Source organism: Henningerozyma blattae, chromosome 4, assembly GCF_000315915.1.
Source record: "Henningerozyma blattae CBS 6284 chromosome 4, complete genome".
In the NCBI taxonomy this organism is placed as follows: Eukaryota; Fungi; Ascomycota; class Saccharomycetes; order Saccharomycetales; family Saccharomycetaceae; genus Henningerozyma; species Henningerozyma blattae.
Genome location: NC_020188.1, coordinates 278,959 through 291,820, shown reverse-complemented (window position 1 = coordinate 291,820; position 12,862 = coordinate 278,959). Strand labels below are relative to the sequence as shown.

General features: G+C 30.5%; 5 protein-coding genes across 5 annotated transcripts; 2 read left to right on the top strand and 3 right to left on the bottom strand.

The window, feature by feature from the left end:
- Positions 1–2: 2 nt before the first annotated feature.
- RIM20 (Rim20p) lies at positions 3–1,991 on the bottom strand (the record flags this gene model as incomplete). Its single annotated transcript, XM_004180092.1, has 1 exon — positions 3–1,991. One exon carries the CDS (start codon positions 1,989–1,991, stop codon positions 3–5), a length of 1,989 nt encoding a protein of 662 aa, XP_004180140.1.
- Positions 1,992–3,682: 1,691 nt separating this feature from the next.
- Positions 3,683–5,290, top strand: GAS3 (putative 1,3-beta-glucanosyltransferase; the record flags this gene model as incomplete). Its single annotated transcript, XM_004180091.1, has 1 exon — positions 3,683–5,290. One exon carries the CDS (start codon positions 3,683–3,685, stop codon positions 5,288–5,290), a length of 1,608 nt encoding a protein of 535 aa, XP_004180139.1.
- Positions 5,291–6,180: 890 nt separating this feature from the next.
- On the bottom strand, positions 6,181–8,661 carry SKY1 (serine/threonine protein kinase SKY1; the record flags this gene model as incomplete). Its single annotated transcript, XM_004180090.1, has 1 exon — positions 6,181–8,661. The coding sequence occupies one exon, from the start codon at positions 8,659–8,661 to the stop codon at positions 6,181–6,183; it is 2,481 nt and encodes an 826-aa protein (XP_004180138.1).
- Positions 8,662–10,054: 1,393 nt separating this feature from the next.
- GUA1 (GMP synthase (glutamine-hydrolyzing)) lies at positions 10,055–11,632 on the top strand (the record flags this gene model as incomplete). The annotated part of the gene is made up of 1 exon (XM_004180089.1): positions 10,055–11,632. The coding sequence occupies one exon, from the start codon at positions 10,055–10,057 to the stop codon at positions 11,630–11,632; it is 1,578 nt and encodes a 525-aa protein (XP_004180137.1).
- A 216-nt stretch (positions 11,633–11,848) lies between these two features.
- On the bottom strand, positions 11,849–12,697 carry RFM1 (Rfm1p; the record flags this gene model as incomplete). Its single annotated transcript, XM_004180088.1, has 1 exon — positions 11,849–12,697. One exon carries the CDS (start codon positions 12,695–12,697, stop codon positions 11,849–11,851), a length of 849 nt encoding a protein of 282 aa, XP_004180136.1.
- Positions 12,698–12,862: the final 165 nt, after the last annotated feature.

Genomic DNA, 12,862 nt, shown 5'->3' with positions numbered 1-12,862 from the left:
TTTCACAAGACAATACCCAATCGGGTTGCCTCCTGTGTTCTTTTGTTTTTATTCTGATTCAAGAATACATTGATACGATCTTGTAAATCATTTACAGACATAAGTAAATCTTCATAAAACTTAATTCCATGCATAATATTAAGTTTTACATTTGCAAACTGTTCAATAGCCTTATAGCGTTCAGGGTTAGAATCTAATATGGATTTTGTAATCTGTGTAGTCTGGGGCTCAAGTTTTTGTAAATGATGCTTATATTCTATATTTTTCACCTCCTCGTCCAATATTTCTTTACGATCATTCTCAAATAATTTTAAATGATCATTAAACACTTGTGGAAATAAAGATATTCCTTCTGTGCTATAAGTCTTAATCAATTTTGGTAATATAGGGTTATTTTCTGATTTTAATTTTATATTACGTAAAAAAGTGGATCTGTAATTGTTTATCATAGTAAATCTTTGAAATAAAAGTACAAATTCTTTGCTACCAGTAGTTGGTTCCAAAATTGTTCGCAAATCTAGAGATTTATACAATTGCTTAGTTTGTTGCGTAACTAATTGTCCCTCTTTAATATATTCGTTGACAAATGAAATTTTTTCTCGAATATAATCATTTTCTGGCGAATGAGATAAGTTATTCCAATTTAAATAACCATACTTATTCTCGTACTTTTCATTTATTTCTTGTTCTTTTGTAAATGAAGATATTAATCGATCTATTATAGATTTAGTGTTTGTTTCTAATTGAGACATTTCTTTAAATGATTCTTTACATGAGGCTACCTCTGATTGTTGGATTGTTCTTGCTAAATGTAACTGAATATCAGTATTAACAAAAATTTCCAAATTATTTTTAATTTCTTTCAATGGTTTTATCAATTCCTCATTAACATATTTTTCTTGTTTTTCTCTGTATGCATTGGATGATTCTATAACAGATATGGGTATCAGGTCAGTAAATGTATTTATATCACCCTTTATTAAATCTTTTTGAATAATAGTACCTACATATTGTGGAGATACCATATTAGCAGGATTGATATTTGGACTCTGTAGAGTTGGTATCTCTTGTAAATGCAAAGATTCATTATCTCTCAATTCATTATTTAATCTATCATTGCTAGTTGTTTGAAAATTAATAATTTTCTCTCTATGTCGAGTCTTTTTAATTTTATTTAGAAGATATTCCGTATATTTTAAATTTGCAATGGCTAAACCAAATTTATTTTTTGAAGATAAATAAATTCCTTTTCTATACGTTGCAGCCGCAACAAAATAATTTGTTTTAAATTGTAGATAATCATCAATATCTTTGATCCAGTTTTCTTTGAAATTCATTAGAATATATTCTCGTAATGCTTCTTCATAATATAATGCAATTTGATATGATAACTTGGATAAAACAGAATCTGAATGCCCACATTGTTTAGATATAAACCATGAACATTCTTGGGCTTCAGCGAGGGCCAAATTTATTAAGCATTTCAAGAACGAGGGATTAAATATATTATGATTGTGTCTCAATTCTTTTATATTTTCTAATATTTGCGAAAAACAACCAGCTGCAGCCTGGAAATATTGACAAACTTCCTTTACTACTGGAATTTCTACAACATATGAATCAACTCCAAGTCCCATATATATTGCGCCAATATTATACAAAATAAGACATTTCTCCAGAAGTAAAGATTCAAAAGAAGCATCCAATTCTAAGCTAGGTAGCGCTAATCTCCAATTGAATTGAATTTTATCGTCAGGGACAACATTCTCTAAGTTTGATAGTTGAACATAATATAATTTCAATGCATTTAAACTGTTATTTGAAATAGTTAAATTCTCTAAAGTACGTTCAACATTTACAAATGAATTTATATCATTATCTAATTTTTGAGGGTTTCGTTGAACTGAACTACTAAGTACATTAAATAACTGGTCTTTTAGATCATTCTTGTATATTTTTTCATTCAGGGGAATCCTTAAGAACTCTGCCATACGGAATTAAAATAATGAGTTTGTCAGTTATTTATCCTTTAAATGTAGAGATAAAAAATAATGCTAATCACTGAAAAGTAGTTCTGAATATCTTGACTATATTTGCCTTGTAATAATTGCAATTTAATGAAAGAAATCGCGCGATCTTAATCATCCTTATAATAGATTGAAATATATGTCTTTAAAATTCCAAGAAAAAAGAAAAAAAGAAACGGAGAAGTAAATCCATGTTAGCCGTATGATTTAGAAATCAAATTTCCTAAAATGCTCGAGATTTATATACTATATCTATTTACAGTAAGGTTTTATCAATTTGGAAATTCTTGAAATTTAAACAAGATAATGAAAAATTGTATTTACAAATTTTAGTTAAACGTATATAATAAATTGATGTAGCAAGAATTATGACCAACTGTATCAGGTTAAAAAAAAGGTGTAATAGACTATCAAAAAGAGAAAGGCTTCCCAACAGTACCATCACGAATATCAACAGCTGGAGATACATCTTCCTATTGGAATTAACCAATTATTCTGCCACATCTCCATAACAATCAGACACCAATCAAAGATTAGTGTCCTACTTGTCAGGCATCTAACCCAACAGAATAAAAGCTGTAAGGTGACGCCAACAAGAAAGAGTGGGAAAAGTTGGTTTCCTTAATGTGAATAAAGTAGACTTGAAATTTTGGGAAGACAGGCCTCTTATATAGTTTTACCGCGAAATTTCCAGCACCAGCATCGGCCTGAAATTTTCGCTTTTTTTTTCCGACTTTTTCACTTGAAATCTTTTGAAACTTTTTTGAAATTTTTTTGGCTATCAGGAAAGTATAAAAACGACGCATTGAACTTTTTTCAAGTTTAACAGCTAATTTACATTTTTTTCTTCCACTCGTTTTAAAGAGACCACATATTTTAACTACCCTTCCGGAATACCACGCCCTGACATTAACACCTCCGTATGTCAATTCGCACAAATGGCTGGAAGTAGAAAAATGATGGTCTATCTTGACTTCTTCAATGCTCGTTACTCCTTTATGGGGTGTAATCTAGTTTTTACGATATATGATGCTCTCGGGTATTATATTCAGTTGTAACTATTGGTTCGCTGCGAGTGTATATTTTTTTTTACAATTAATTATATGTAAAGTATTCAAAATTTGCCATGATGTTCAGTAGTAATCTAATTTACGTGCTAATGACCTAAAAAGTATTTAAGGCACACCTTGTTTTCCATGCCTGGATGGCACATGCCAATCCTACGTAGAAAATTAATTTTGATAATATCATTGAAGTAATTGGCATAATTAAATTTTCACGATGAGAGCATTTGTTTAGTAAACAAACAAACGCGAAAGACGCGAAAATATAAAAAATTCGACAATTTAGGAAATAACACATGTGGGGAGAATTCTATTAATCATTCTCCAGCTTGCTATGGTAAGGAAAACAATATACAATTCAAAACAAACAATTGAAGTCATCGTTAAATTATCAATTTGTTATGATTAATAGATATTTTGATCAAATATATATACTGACCAAAGTACCAAGACATTTCTTGATAGCTTTGGGATGCTTTTAAAAGTCTTGACACATTGAATTATTTATATAGTTGAAATTTTACAATAATCAAAAAAGTATAAAAACAATAAATCAAATAATCAAACAATTTTTGTTATAATAAACTTAAAATGGTTTCAAAAAACTTATTGGCTGCCCTAACGTTATCATTAACCTCTGTTAATGCAATTTATCCAATTCATATTAAGAATTATCGTTTTATTAAACCAGCATCTTCTGATAATGATGTTTCCGAAAATGAAATTTTTTTTATGAATGGTATTGATTACCAGCCAGGTGGTTCTTCAGGTTATGATCCTGACTCAACAAATGATGTTTTATCAGATCCAGACATTTGTGCTAGAGACGCTTTCGCATTCCAACAATTAGGTATTAACACTGTCAGAATCTATACCTTAAACCCAGATGTCAACCACGATGAATGTATGACTATTTTAAATGATGCTGGTATTTATGTCGTATTGGATGTTAATTCTGGTAATGATGGTGAAAATTTGAATAGAGCTGACCCATCAGGTAGTTATAATTCACAATATTTAACAAGAGTTTTCAAATTTATTGAAGCTTTTAAAAATTATCCAAATGTTTTGGGATTCATATCTGGTAATGAAGTAATTAATGACGAAGAAGATTATGCTGAAATTGATCCAGCCTATGTTCGTGCTGTCCAAAGAGATATGAAACAATATATTGCTAAAAATGCAGATAGACCAATTCCAGTCGGGTATGCTGCTGCTAATCAAGTTGATCTAAGATTAGCCACTTTCAAATATTTACAATGTAATTCCTTGGATGGTAAAACTGTTAATTCTGATTTAGACACATCTAGATCTGATTTCTTTGGTTTGAATACATATGATTGGTGCTCAGGCCAATCTGATTGGACTACTTCAGGCTACGATAAATTAAATTCTACATTCTCAGATGCTGTTATACCTTTAGTATTTTCTGAATATGGCTGTAATGCAAATTCTCCAAGAACTTTTGATGAAGTTACTGAAGGTTTATATGGTGGGTTAGTTAATTTGTTCTCTGGTGGGTTAGTCTACGAATATGCACAAGAAGCTAATAACTATGGTTTGGTCCAAATTGATGATGATGATAATTCAATTAGTTATTTAGAAGACTTCACCAATTTACAAGATAAAATTAAAGATATTTCTTTACCATCTACAAAAGAATCACAAGTTGCCGGTCGTTCTATTTATAAATGCGATGCTAATGCTATTAAAAAGATTTATTCGAATTTTGGAACTTCGAATTTTACGATACCAAAACAACCTGCTGATATTTCAAAAATGATTAAAAATGGTTTGAATGCTACAAACGTTGGCTCTATTTTGTCTGATTACACACCGCCATCTACACTTAAATATAATGTTAAGGATACTGATGGTAATGATGTTTCTGCTACTTTATCATATGACCCATCAAATACATTGAACAATGTGAAATTAGCAGCTACTTCGTCAGTCATCTCTAACGTTACGTTTTCTAACACTACTTCTAAATCGTCATCTTCCATTTCTAAATCATCAGGTATCTCTTCAAGTAAAAGCAAATCAACAGGAAAATCCAGCAAGGTTATAAAATCAGCTTCTAAAAGCGTTTCAAATTCCACAAAATTAAGTAAAGGTGATGCCACTAATTTGAAATTTAATAACAATGGTTCGTTTTTCTTTATGGTTGTAACTGCTTTATTTGCCTTAATAATATAATTTTTTTTTCCTTTATTTTTATTTTTCATTCATCAACTTGTATTATTTTCACATCTAGATATCATATGATATTTTATTTTTGTTTTTCTTAGAGCATTCAAATATTCGAATTGTAACTTAAAACTTTTTTTAGAGGATAAATGTTTACCTAAGATTTTTTCATTACTTTATTTCGTATATTGTTTTTATTTTACCAGGTTTTTCAATTAATCTACTTTTTACACATATTTATTGTACATATATATACTGTATATCTGAGTAGTTGTATATCATTATATTTTTATAGTAAAATTGTAACTTTAATATTAGATCTCATAACTATAGTTATGTTATACCATTTTTGCCAATAGATATAATTAAGTTCCACTTGAAACTCTGTCTTCAACGCAATCAATAATAAAACGAATAATTTCTATTATAAAAACAGAATTTTAGAAAAATACATAGGTAAAAAAAAACAACAATATAAGAATTAACTATAGAGATAAAATTAAAAAAATGTTGCCTGAATGTATCTGAATATTGTGTAAGATACAAGTTCTGAAAATTAGGAAGTTACAGTGAATATATTTCAACAGTAAATCAATAAATTTATCATAATACAATCGAATGGGAAAAACAAAAAATAAACCTTAAAAGAAAATAGCATATAGTGTTTTATATGAATAAAATGAAAAAAAAGATAAAATAGATTAACATGAGAAGGAAAATACAATATTGAATAGAATAAGAATAACCGATCTCTAAAAATAAAGAGTAATATTAGATAGAGAAAAAAAATAAAATATAAAACACAGGCAGTTTAAATTACAGTCAAATTGGTAAATCAAGTGAGTAAGAGATGAGTGTAGATGAAAGGAAAAAAAAGGATAAAAAGTTAAAATAAATGCTTAAGCATCACCGGAAATGGTCTTATGTGCTCTTGAATGATGAGATACTTCTTGATCCCAGCCTGGGATATCTGCACCTGATCCATAAACCAATCTGTCGGGCACATGTACATTCTCCATACCTAAAGTGTCATTTAACCATGGATGATTAACTAAACCACCAGCATCTGCTCTTTTTCTTGGATCAATTTTCAACATTGGCAAAAGGAAATCGGCAATTTCTACAGCATCTTTTTCTTCAAATTTATATTTTTCCATTAATACATCCTTTAGCGGCCAATATTTCAATTTTGAAATATTTCTTAAATTTCCTCTTGAATTAAAAAAATCAGAAGATGATCTCCCATTTCTTAAGAGGTATGACGGAATTTCACCTAATAATTCAATAATTTGTGCAATATGGTCATCATCTTTTGAATAAGAGTTTCCTTCATCTGGTTCAAATAGAAAATCGCCCGTTAATAATTCAAAAATTAAGCAACCAGTTGACCAAATGTCAGCCGAACAACCCCAGGGAGCTCTTAATAAGATTTCTGGGGATCTGTATTCTCTTGTCTGGATAGAATCTGTATAATGTTCATCTATCCAACAAGCGTTACCTAAATCAGCAATTTTTATTCTGATCATACTTGTATTTTGGTTATCTTCTTGCATCAAAACAGCATTATCATCTGTCACATTTGAATCCATATTTTTTACCAAATCATTTTCATGTGTATTTGAATTTTGATTTTGAAATGGATTATTTAGAATTGGCTTATTATTGGTATTATTACTATTATTATTATTTAATTTTTGTGGAGTATTCTGAGTAGAGATATCTAATGAAGATAAAGAATTTGTGATATGTTGATTATTATTGGGCTGGTTTATTTGATTATTTTGAATTGCATGAGGACTGCTTATTGAATTTGTTGATTTTCTTGAAATGCTTAAGCTGTGTGAATTGGCAATTGCTGGAATATCATTATTGGACGAAGTATGATGAGTATGCGAAAGAGCAGAATGAGTATTATGACGAGTTGGTGTAGTTGGTAATAAAGAATTAGAAAAACTTGGATTTCTTTCTAAATTTAAGTTATTATTTCTAGCATGAGAAGAGGCAGATGGACCATTCCAAATTCCAGAATTAGATATACTATTTGAATGGTTATTTGAAATAGAATTATTATTATTGAAATTACTGTTACTATTTAAAAATTGATTTTTCAATTCATAAAAATTTGAAGAACTTATTGGAGAAGGCAATGGTTGAGAATTTGTAATTAAAGTATGCCTTCTTGGTTTTCTACTTGGTACACGTTGAACTTGCACTGAAGAATTAGAATTAGAATTTAAAGTTGAATGAGAATTAACGTCAAGTTTTAAAGGAATATTATTATGTTTATTTGTAGATGTATTAGCAAAGGGATTACTACTATTATAATTACTAGTATTATTATTTACATTTGCATTGGTAGTGATATTATTGGTAGCGTTATTTGAAGTGGAACTCATAAAGCTATGCGATGAATTAAAAGAATCTATAGTGCCAGATCTTGATATTTTTCTTTGGATCTTTTTGATTTCTTTCTTTTGTCTATCCAAGGCTTCCACCATCTCTACAATTACCTCTACATCACCAATCTCTAGTAATACATTTTCTGGTTTAATATCAGTATGGATAATACCACAATTTCTATGCATATAGTCCAACCCCAATAATAATTGTTTTGCAATTTGTTTCACATAAATGATTGGTATACCTCTATGCTCATATTTTTTAATTAAAGATAATAAATTTTCACCAAGAACTTCAAAAATCATGACTACATGGTCACCATTGGGACCTGAATGAATGAAATTATCCAGGAGGTTCATTGTAAAATGAGAACCTTCCACATTTTGATCGCTATTTGCTGTAACTTTTTTCAATAATTTAATTTCATCCTTAGCAGCATCTGTATAAACTTTATCGCTTCTGACAATCTTCATAGCTACGTATGAATTCAATTTGTTATCTTTGGCTAACCAAACTGTAGAGAAATGGCCCCATCCCAATTTTCTTATCAACAGATATCTATTATTATTATAGCACTCCCCTTTGTAGGCAGGATGGTACCCACCTGGCTTATAGTCTTTCAAAGATTCTTCATTCTTACCATCACAGGATGAATAATCATCTTCGTCATCCAAATCTTCATCACTTGAAGCATGATCCCCTGTAGTGGATGCATTTGTACTAGTGGTAGTACCTGCAGATCTATGACTACTATTCGTATTGGAATGATGAATATTGTTCAATAATTTGAAATCATGATTGGATGAATGACGAGTGGAATTTTTCAAAGTAGATGTATTTGAATTAATTTTTAAAGTAGAATTTGTTTTTGTTACATTTGAATTATTCCCAGACGAATTATTCGAGCTTTGTAAAGCTAATGATAAGTTTGATTTTGGTGGTTTAGGTTTTTTGGTGATTGTTTCTCTTTGAAACAACATGATGGAAAAAAGAATTGGTTTCGATATCTATTAGTCGTGGTAATTATGAAGGATAAATCTGAAAAATTTCTTGTCAATGTTATTTTCTTTTTTCTTCTCTCTTTATTCTTTCCTTTATTTACTATTATAAGACAACAAAATCAAAAAAATAAAAAATAGCAATTAAGTGGTAACAAATTAAAGAATAATTAAGTAATGATGTTTCTATTAAAAGGTCAAACAAGTTACAGTTTTTATTGAGAAATGGTTTATTCTTTTTAAATTCTAATTCGACTGGAACTTACGTGTGAAACTAAAGACAAAAGCCTAATGTTCCATTAGGTAAATGAATGTTTCTCTCTAAATATATTTTTTCCCAAATATATTTCTTAAAATAATATTATTGATATGATAAAACGGTATTGTTGTATTTTACCATTTTGACAAATTGACGTTGTGGTTCCTTCCATTTGACTGTAAATTCTAATTCGACTTTGAAAACGAAAACTCAAGGCCAAAAACAATGAACGAAAAATCATACAGAGCGTGTTTTGCGGAATTCACAGCCGGGCTCGCACAGAAACATCCGTAGGGAAGGTCGGGGTTTACTCGTTAGGAATCCTAGGGTTAGCTAAGTTTATTAAGTGATGAGATGACGTATTTTGAGGTAAAATGCGGAAATATATAGGGCTTAGGGTTCATGCAGTTAGGGTTGGAACCACTAGGGTTCTGGTTGCTAGACCAGTGATTATTAGCTTAGTCATTTTTTTGCATTTAGCACTACTCAATACTTGAGATTCAAGAATTTAGAAATGGTATTTTTGCAATGTAAGTGTGCTAAGCTTAGCCCTGATGCAGCCACGTGCACGCCAGTAGCATTATTAACCGGCATTATTATATACTTTGTTTCAATAAATCCATAGACAAGCTTTTCATGTTGCGGTGGCTATCACCTGATATACGTATATGCCAATTATATATGTGAATACTGCATGACCATGTTCGCTGACTCGTTCTGCATTCTTGAAATTATCCAATCACGTGCGGCGGGGGTTTTTTCTTCGTGGTTTCCTTTTTGGAACGCGATGAGATGAAAATTTTTCATCGTTGAAATTTCACTTTTGACCCTTGTATAAATAGTATACAATTTTTCTATCTGGAGGCATCTCTCCACAGTTGTAAATAACTGGATCTTGCAAATTTAACTTAACTCATCTCATCTCATCTCTTCTTTTTTTTTCTTTTCTTTTAAATTTTTTTTTTTTTTTTTTTTAGACATTTTTAGATAGTTTATTGGGGAGAAGTTTTTTTTGTATTTTATATAAAGTTCATTTTATATTACTTTAATTATTTTTTAGTTATTTTTTGTTCAACACAATCAAATCAAGTCAGTCACCCAAATAAACAATCAACAATGGTCTCTGTAGAACAAGTCTCTAACATGTTCGACACTATCTTAGTGTTGGACTTCGGTTCTCAATATTCTCACTTAATTACAAGAAGATTAAGAGAATTCAATGTCTATGCTGAAATGCTACCATGTACTCAAAAGATTTCTGAATTAGGTTGGACTCCAAAGGGTGTTATCTTGTCTGGTGGTCCATACTCCGTCTATGCTGAAGATGCTCCTCACGTTGACCATGCTGTTTTTGATTTAAACGTCCCAATCTTGGGTATCTGTTACGGTATGCAAGAATTAGCTTGGATTAACGGTAAGCAAGTTGGTAGAGGTGAAAAGAGAGAATATGGACCTGCCACTTTGAATGTTTTAACCAAAGACGATCCATTATTCCAAGGTGTCGACAACTCCAGAGTTTGGATGTCTCATGGTGATAAATTGCATGGGTTACCAACCAACTTCAAAGTTATTGCTACTTCTGATAACTCTCCATACTGTGGTGTCGTTCACGAAACTAAACCAATTTATGGTATTCAATTCCACCCTGAAGTTACCCATTCTACTTTAGGTAAGGTTTTATTGAAGAACTTCGCTGTTAACTTATGTAAAACTAAACAAAATTGGACTATGGAAAACTTCATTGATTCAGAAATTCAAAGAATCAGAGATTTAGTTGGTCCAACTGCTGAAGTTATTGGTGCCGTCTCTGGTGGTGTTGACTCCACTGTCGCTTCCAAATTGATGACTGAAGCTATCGGTGACAGATTCCATGCCATTTTAGTCGACAACGGTGTTTTAAGATTAGACGAAGCCAAGAATGTCAAGAAAACTTTAGTTGATGGTTTAGGTATCAATTTGAAAGTTGTAGATGCTTCTGAAGAATTTTTGTCTAAATTGAAAGGTGTTACTGATCCAGAACAAAAGAGAAAAATCATTGGTCACACTTTTATTCATGTTTTTGAAAGAGAAGCTGCTTTAATTAAACCAAAAGATGGTCAAGAAATTAAATTTTTATTACAAGGTACTTTATACCCAGATGTCATTGAATCCATCTCATTTAAAGGTCCTTCTCAAACTATCAAGACTCATCACAACGTAGGTGGGTTATTAGACGACATGAAACTACAATTGATTGAACCATTAAGAGAATTGTTTAAAGATGAAGTCAGACACTTAGGTGAATTATTGGGAATTTCTCACGAATTAGTCTGGAGACATCCTTTCCCAGGTCCAGGTATTGCTATTCGTGTTTTAGGTGAAGTCACAAAGGAACAAGTTGCTATCGCAAGACATGCGGATTCTATCTACATTGAAGAAATTAGAAAACATGGCTTGTATGACAAGATTTCTCAAGCCTTTGCTTGTTTATTACCTGTCAAGACTGTCGGTGTCCAAGGTGATAACAGAGTCTATGACCAAGTCATTGCTTTAAGAGCTATCGAAACTACTGATTTTATGACTTGTGATTGGTTCCCATTCGATCACGCTTTCTTAAAGAAGGTTTCTTCAAGAATCGTTAATGAAGTTGATGGTGTAGCTAGAGTTGTCTATGATATCACTTCTAAACCACCTGCCACTGTAGAATGGGAATAATTAATTAATTCCATTTTGCTCATTTCAATTTTTTTTTGATTATCTTATCTACTCAAAAACAAATCATTTACTGTATAATATATAAATACTCATAGTTAGTTTTTACTTAAATATATATAAAGGGAATAAAAAATTAACTGCATTATTTGAACCTAAATGAGAGTGATTGAATTACATTTGAAAGAATATTATTAATAGAAAGATAATTAATACGGGTTATCGTTTGGATCTTTTTATCTTTTTCGATTGTTGTTTACTATTGATTAATCTTTCAATCTTTGGAACTTTAAATAATCGGGATATAGTAATATATGGAACTTTTGGAGTGCTGTTCCTTGTGGCTTTCATAACATACCTTTTCCTTTGTGGCAATATCCAATCTGATCTTCTTTCAGGAAATTTATCCTTGGGCACGATAACTTCATATAGAGAATTGATAGGTTTCGAGGTAGCTGTATTCTTTATAGTATTGCTGGAATTCTGGATTTTGGCTTTCAGTTCAGGTTTTACCATTTGTCTGTCATTAGATTTATTGCCTCTTGTTCTTGTTCGTATTCTAGTCATTATTGAATCTGGAGGTTCGTTAGCTTTATTATCAATAGATGATGGTGTAATTGTATCAGTATTTTTGGGTTCATTACTCTCTATTATTGGAGAAACATTCAATGATGATTCATGAGATGAAATCTTGGATTCATTCTTATCATTTACCTTTAAATGATCGTATGTAATTTTTTCATAATAATCTCCGTATTGATTGTTCTTTAATTGTTCTAAATCCACTATTCCACTAATTGATTTTCCTCTTTTGAAGGTCTTTAAAACGTAATATTCATTATAGTTTTCATATTCCAAATATGGAACAGTACTAGAAAAAGCTTCAATATTCAATTGCAATTCCTTTTGCTTTTTCTTTAGCTCACTTAGCATAGATACATTTGATGCATGTAAATTCCAATCTTTATCAGAAATAATACCTTGCTGGTTTATAGGTGATGTACTAGCAACCGAAATAGTTGTACCGTTTGTCATTTCCTGATTATAATCTTGTTCTGTTTGAAGCATTTTTTTTAAGATTAGCTAAGCAAAACTATGAAAAAAGAATATTGTAATAATTTAAGAACTATATGTTGTAAAGAAAAATATTTTGGTTCTTCATAAATTAAAATAACTAATCATATTTAAGCTCAAGTTTAATATATTACAGGGTATTTTCTCTGTTTTCCGACG